Here is a 7,648-nt window from a genome sequence, read left to right as displayed (position 1 = left end):
CTTGCAACACAGTTCATCACAATGCTTTAGGGACTGAATGCTGAGGGTTACTGTGGAACAAATGGAGTTTAGGTTTGAATCGTCCCTGTTGGTGCAGTTCTCGTCAGGCTTCAGCTTGAGTATGAATGTCCAGCGCCTGTCACTGAAGGTTTTGAGGAAGCTTCCTGAGAGGGCTGTTGTTTACCACGTCTCTGCCCATTTCTTCATAACAAAGTGTGCTAAGGAATGCACGTGTTGACATTCCTCCTAATCGCATTAAACATTTACCTCCTTTATATCCAACTTTGACAACCTTTGTTGCAGGGACTCTCCTTTACCTCCATGCACATAGCGTCATAGAGATGTACAGCACAGAAACAGACCCTTCAGTCCAACCCGTCCATGCCGACCAGATATCCCAACCCAATCTAATCCCACCTGCCAGCACCCGGCCCATACCCCTCCAAACCCTTCCTATTCATATACCCACCCAAATGCCTCTTAAATGTTGCAATTGTACCAGCCTCCACCACATCCTCTGGCAGTTCATTCCATACACGTACCACCCTCTGTGTGAAAAAGTTGCCCCTTAAGTCTCTTTTATATCTTTCCCCTCTCACCCTAAACCTATGCCCCTCTAGTTCTGGACTCTGCCCCCCCCCAGGGAAAAGACTTTGTCTATTTACCCTATCCATGCCCCTCATGATTTCATAAATCTCTATAAGGTCACCCCTCAGCCTCTGATGCTCCAGAGAAAACAGCCCCAGCCTCTCCCTATAGCTCAAATCCTCCAATCCTGGCAACATCCTTGTAAATCTTTTCTGAACCCTTTCAAGTTTCACAACATCTTTCCGATAGGAAGGGGAGTTTGTCCTTCTCATTCACCAGCTTGCCTTACATCTCAAAAGAGAGCCTCCCTGTTTTGTTATACCTCGAGCACCACCGACCCCAATGTATCTGTTCCACTGTCTCCATTGCAGTACTGTAACTGATCAAATCAACATTGTTGTTATGAACCAGAGTAGACCCCCTTCAGATATTTTAAGAAGGTAGCCTACGCACTAACCTTTTTTAATCTTAAAGGCAAATGTTAAGCACTGTCTTCCAGAGGCAATTCAACTCGTCAAACTACTCAGCGTTAAACAAAATAAAATTTATTTAAACATTATAGTTAAAATACAATAAAAGACATAGGAATTTAGAATAACAGCCCTGTTGGAAAACTTAACAGAATAATAGATTCAGTAACTATTATTAATTAACTGTTCCAATGTAGTAACCTCCCATAAACACAGCCCTTGGTAAAAAGGCAAATTCAGACAAATAGATTTGTCTCACAGGTAACCCGGCAGCAAAGAGAAACCCCAGCTTCTAGCAGTAACCAAGAGAGGGAAAAGATAGCTTCTACTCCTTCAAACCCACAACAGCAACTGCTTAAAGTTAAACCTAAAAACTAAAAAAAACTAGAAATCCTAATCTGTGAGAGCTGGCCACACCCATCCAGGCTATTTCTATTGTTCCAACTATTAAAACATCCCAAGGCCTCACAAACCATTTACAGTGGTGATTTTGGTAGGTTGCTTGGTACTTCTGCCTAAAAACCTCTCTTCATCAAAACAGGATAAAAATAACCTCCTAAAGCCACAGCATCATCCCGCTGTCTTTAGGGGGCAACAGCAGCCCTTTTAGAAAGAAGCTGCTGTTTCACTGAACATTTCTCCTTCCCCTCCATAAAAACCTGCGTAGGTTTTTATGCCAGTGATCTTGGTGTTGGGAGCCCATTACAGGTTGGGGTACAAGTTAATCTGTGTTTGGCAATGTCTGTTATCTCCTTCAGTCCTCCAAGAACTCTGGAGTCCTCCAATTCTGGCTTCCTGTGCACTGCTCATTTTAATGACTCCACATTTAACTCCCTGGGCCCTATAAGCACTGGAATTTGTTTGACCTATCTTCTATTCTTACTTTCGTTCCTTAACTTGCTCCTCAAAACCATTGCAAACATCTCCTTATTTGTCTTGGTGTCAAATCAAGTCTGATTTATCCTCCTATGAGCCCCTTTGGCTCAGTAATGCAAATTCAATTCATAGATCTGGTGCAGCAAGTGGTGAGGGGTTACAAGTTTGATGGCTGCCTGTATCCTGTGAGGGGTGGGCGAAGGCTGGATATTCAACTGTGACAGCATCACAGCCTGATTTCCTTGATACACCTGACGATTCTGAGAGATGGGAGAGTCCTCCATCAGTCAGGCTGCCTAATTCGAGATGCCTGTGACTGTATGGTCAATCTGCTGGGTCTTTGCTGTGAATCTTAGCTTGACAGGCTGGGATGTTTTTCACTGGAGTGTAGGAGGTTGAGGGGTGACCTTATTAAGGTTTATAAAATCGTGAGGTCTTTTCCCTCGGGTGGGGGAGTTCAAAGCAAGGGGGCATATTTTTAAGGGAGAGGAGAACGTTTTAAAAAATACATGAGGGGCAACATTTTTTACACAGTGGTCATTTGTGGAATGAACTGCCAGAGGAAGAGATGGATGCGGGTACAGTTACAATGTTTAAAAGACATTTGGATAAGGACATGAAAGGAAAGGTTTGTGAGAATATGGGCTAAGTGCAGGCACAGGTCTAGAACATGGTCACTGTGAACTAACTGAAGTGTCTGTTTCCATGCTATGTGACTCGATGACGATGAGTCTATTGAACTCCATTAAAGGCACTATGCAAATGCAGGTAATTGGTGTACTGTGTCAGTTGAACAGGAATTTGCTCATGAATGGACATGGTATTTTTCCACTCCTTGGATGCTCCTGGAATATGGATTGCTCCAACTGGGCACGTCCTGAGATCCATCAAATTCCTATCACTGGGAAAAAGTTTCAAAGTAGTAGGTGCTTGTACACTCCTAAAGCAACTGACTGACTGTCTCTTTCTTTGACCCTCTGACATGTGCAATGGAAAGTGTGCACACCACAGACATCGGTATAGTTAATAAAAGCAAAAAATTATAGATGATAGGGATCGGAAATAAAAACAGAAAGTGCTAGAAAAGCTCATTATCTGCAGAAAGAAAAGCAGAGTTAATGTTTAAGGGAATGCCCATGTACAACAGCGATGAGGAAACATGTTTTCTTTCAAAGGCTTGTGAGTCTCTGGAATTTTCTTCCTTCAAAGGCAGTGGATGCTTTAAGTATTTTAAAGGGAGATGTCGATAGATTCTTGATTCCCAACGGACTGAAACATTATCATCGGTGTAGAATTGAGGTTAACATCACCATCTTATTAAATGGTGGAGTGGGCTCGAAGGGCCAAGTGGCCTAATCTTGTTCGTTGTTGGTGTGTTTAAGGTCCAACATGTGTCATTCTGAACAGGCATTGAGTGAGATGAGGTTTGAAAAGAAACTGGGGGCGGGGAGCGAGGACAGCTTTGAGGGGTGTTGCATGAGATGAAGTATGAATAAGTTTAGTCCAAGTGTTTTTGTAACTGTACATTAGCAGCAAAGGTCAGTGATTGAGCTGGTGATTCTCAGAAGGCTTTGTAAGCAGGGATAATGTTGCTGAGGATTCCTGCGGATGACTCCAGTCCATATTTTGGGAGTGACCCTGGGCATGTAGAGAACGGCGACTCTCTCTAGGGCTCTCTATCACAGCCATAGGGATGAGACCACAGATGGAGTTTCGACTTCAATCAGAAAGCCAAATTACTTTCAAACAGTTGCAAAACTTTCTGATGCTTTTAAAATACCTAAATATAATTCTACAAGTTTAGTTTCCGAGACGTTTAAAAAAAAAGAAAGGGAGGACAAAGAGGAAACAAACTGAACGTTTAAAAAGAGAAGAAACCTTAAGGGATAAATAAGAAAATCAAGCCCTTTAACTTCCGACACCAGGGTGGTCCAAGAGATTGAGAAGGAATATTTATAACATCAGGGTTTAATGATCGCTGAGGACCCTTAATGTGCCTCGACTTTGGCAGAAGAAACTTTAATTTTCCAACGCTGGATTTGTTAGAACAGAGAGCGGCGGGGGGGGGGGGAAGAAAAAAAGACTTCACGTTGAGATTTTTTTTGTCTTCCAATTTTGAGTGGATTCCTCTTGTGTTGTCATTGAGAGATTGTTTATGACTGCTTTCGTTCCATGTTTCTGAGGGTCACATTTGGGAGAGAATTCAGGCTTTCAGACCAGATTCCTGTCACCGACCCCACTCCTCAGAGTTTTCTTCCCAGAGGTTTGATCAGGTATTTGAAAATTTTGCTTTTTTCTCTCTCTCTGTGGCTTTTCTGTTACTCTCGTCTGAGATTGTGGAACCAGTACAAATTTTTATTTATTTATTATTTTTGAGGGAAATTCCTGGGCTTGCTTCATGGAAACACAGAAATTATTTTGCAACATTCTGTGCATCTCTCCAAAGGCTTGTTTATTCGCGCCTGAAATGTTGTTTAAGCAATCGGACAAAACATTTTTTTTAATTTTAGCCCCACTGTTATTCTGAGTGCGGCTGAAACTTTTATTAATGGTAATTTCGAACAGCAAACATCTCTCTTGCTACCAATCGCTTCAGAGTTTAACACGTCAGTGAACGAGTTCAGATTGCTTTGGAAAAATTTGCAGGTGATAAGAAAAGGTCCAAATTCAACTTTGCGAAGAGGGGAAATAAAGAGGGAGGAGGAATGGCTTAATAATTTCAAGGCAAAGGTGGGGGAATGGGGGGGAGAGAGAAAGATTCGACGGGAGTAGGTCAAAATGGCACTTGCTGACAGAGGTGTTCTTCAGAGATTGTTACTTTTCAATACATTTGAGGTAAAAGTTCCAACTGAATGAAATATACCCAGAGTATGATGACTGAAGATATGGCAATGAGGGAGAGGCAACTTCAACAAAGTATTGGCATTGTTGAATTCTGCTGCTGTACCCTCACTCTCATTTAGTGGCTCCAATTATCTGTGCCCTGTCCCTGTCCCTGTGTGTCTCTCCCTCTCTCTCTCTCTCTCTCCTCTCAAACCCTCTCTACGTATAAGATCACACTTGAAGATTCTCCAAGGAACTTTCCTTTGTTTCCCTTTGCACGTTTTCTCAATTATTGGAAGCTTCTCTTAACTGATTTTGTTGTTGCCCCAATTACTGTATTGGTGATCCCCACTGACTCCATCATTCCCTTCCCTGTATCTTGCTTTGGCTCCTCTTTTGGCTGCAGGGTGTGTTGGGGCAGGCCAAAATGGGCAGTCGATGGAATTGTGTTATTAAACTAGACTACTAATCCAGGTAATGATCTGGGGTTTGAATCTTGCCATGGAATTTCATAGATTCTCAACAGTGTGGAAGCAGGCCATTCGGCCCTGCAAGTCCACAGACTCTCCAAAGAGCATTCCCACCCAGACCCACCTCCCTGCCCTAGCCCCATAACCCTGCATTTCCTATGGCTAATCCACCTAGCCTACACGTCCCCGGACATTACGGGACAATTTAGCATGGACAATCTACCCTAACCTGAACATCTTTGGACTGTGGGAGGAAACTGGAGCACCTGGAGAAAACCCACGCAGACACGGGGAGAATGTTCATATTTGACATAGACAGTCGCCTGAGGCTGGAATCAAACCCGGGTCCATGGCACTGTGAGGCAGCAGTGCTAACCACTGAGCTAACATGCTGCCCCTAAGTTGAATTTCAATATTTTTTAAAAATCTGAAATTAAGAGCCTTATGATGATTATGACACTATTGTTGATTGCTGTTAAAAACCCACCTGGTTCACTAATGTCCTTCAGGGAAAGAAGTTTGCTATCCTTACCTCGTCTGGCCTACATGAGACTCCAGACTCAGAGCAACATGGTTAACTCCTAACTGCCCCTCTGGGCAATTACGGATGAGAAATAGATGCTGGTCTCACTGTGAACGTACACATCCTATGAAGGAAGGAAAAATCAGCATAAATTTAACATTTAAAACAAATAATACCTCAGGTTACAACAGGATCTTGACCAGATGAGCCAATGGGCTGAGAAGTGGCAGATGGAGTTTAATTCAGATAAATGTGAGGTGCTGCATTTTGAGAAAGCAAATCTTAGCAGGACTTATACACTTAATGGTAAGGTCCTAGGGAGTGTTGCTGAACAAAGAGAACTTGGAGTGCAGGTTCATAGCTCCTTGAAAGTGGAGTCGCAGGTAGATAGGATAGTGAAGGCGGCGTTTGGTATGCTTTCCTTTATTGGTCAGAGTATTGAGTACAGGAGTTGGGAGGTCATGTTGCGGCTGTACAGGACATTGGTTAGGCCACTGTTGGAATATTGCGTGCAGTTCTGGTCTCCTTCCTATCAGAAAGCTGTTGTGAAACTTGAAAGGGTTCAGAAAAGATTTACAAGGATGTTGCCAGGGTTGGAGGATCTGAGCTATCGGGAGAGGCTGAACAGGCTGGGGCTGTTTTCCCTGGAGCGTCGGAGGCTGAGGGGTGACCTTATAGAGGTTTATAAAATCATGAGGGGCATGGATAGGATAAATAGACAAAGTCTTTTCCCTGGGGTGGGGGAGTCCAGAACTAGAGGGACATAGGTTTAGGGTGAGAGGGGAAAGATATAAAAGAGACCTAAGGAGCAATTTTTCACACAGAGGGTGGTACGTGTATGGAATGAGCTGCCAGAGGAAGTGCCGGAGGCTGGTACAATTGTAACATTGAAGAGGCATCTGGACGGGTATATGAATGGAAGGGTTTGGAGGGATATGGGCCGGGTGCTGGCAGGTGGGACTAGATTGGATTGGGATATCTGGTCGGCATGGACGGGTTGGACCGAAGGGTCTGTTTTTGTGCTATACATCTATACAGTCTATAACTGTATGACTCTATCTGCTTCTCCTTCAAAAGCAAAGGGCAGACATTGCCTATTATTTGCCTAATGGGAAGTCATTGCTTACCTGATAATGTGCAGCGATTAAGTTAATGCAACCAGTGGGTTAAATGAATGAGGTAAATGTGACTGACTCACTCACAGGCTGTATTTTAATTTGAATATAATTACTTCAGAGATCTAAGCCACCATTTCCCTCCCAAGTTGAGAGCTGGCAACACAAGACATTGGTACGAGTGTGTGTGGGATGGGTCACTGGGTGTGAAGTTTTCTGTGAGCCCGTTTGAACAGCCTCCGTAACGGATCACCAGTTTTCTCCAGAAACGAGGAACAGGATAAAATGTATATTAACGGAGAATTCAATGCTTTTCAAAATTTCCTGCAAATGGTACTTCCGATTTCAGAGGGGAACCTATTTAAACATCAGAAGAGCTGCAAATATTTAAGCTGAATGTTTGCATCCTTTCCTTGATGATCGAGCAGCTTAGGGCTTTGAAACAGAAGGAGGACATTTTGAGCCCACACCTCCATTCGATAAGGTTGTGGCTGAACTGATTGTGTCACAGCTCCATTTCCCTGTGTGTCTCCAAAATCCTCACCTCCAATGTCCACCTAAAATCTCTCTAACTCAGCCTTTAATATATGCAGTGACCCCGCCTCCCCTGTTTTCTGGGGAAGGGAATTCCACAGGCTAACAACCCTCTGAGAGAAGGGTTGTTTACAGGAATAGTGCCAGAAGACTGGAGGATAGCAAATGTTGTTCCCTTGTTCAAGGAGGGGAGTAGAGACAACTCTGGCATATATAGAGCAGTGAGCCTTACTTCAGTTATGGGTAAAG

At 43.5% G+C, this 7,648-nt stretch overlaps 1 protein-coding gene across 4 annotated transcripts in view; it reads left to right on the top strand.

Moving 5' to 3' along the window:
* The first annotated feature begins 3,631 nt into the window (after positions 1 to 3,631).
* Positions 3,632 to 7,648, top strand: part of LOC140471264 (zinc finger protein GLI1-like) — a 255,655-nt gene continuing 251,638 nt past the window's right edge. For all 4 annotated transcript variants that reach the window (XM_072567227.1, XM_072567229.1, XM_072567226.1 and 1 more), the window contains exon 1: positions 3,632 to 4,207. In XM_072567227.1, the coding sequence (XP_072423328.1) occupies positions 4,107 to 4,207 (101 nt within the window). In that variant the 5' untranslated portion in view covers positions 3,632 to 4,106. The remainder of the gene's footprint in view (positions 4,208 to 7,648) is intronic.

Source organism: Chiloscyllium punctatum, chromosome X (genome assembly GCF_047496795.1).
Source record: "Chiloscyllium punctatum isolate Juve2018m chromosome X, sChiPun1.3, whole genome shotgun sequence".
In the NCBI taxonomy this organism is placed as follows: Eukaryota; Metazoa; Chordata; class Chondrichthyes; order Orectolobiformes; family Hemiscylliidae; genus Chiloscyllium; species Chiloscyllium punctatum.
The sequence above is the reverse complement of the archived record's forward strand: the minus strand, read 5'-3'. Positions and strand labels throughout refer to the sequence as shown.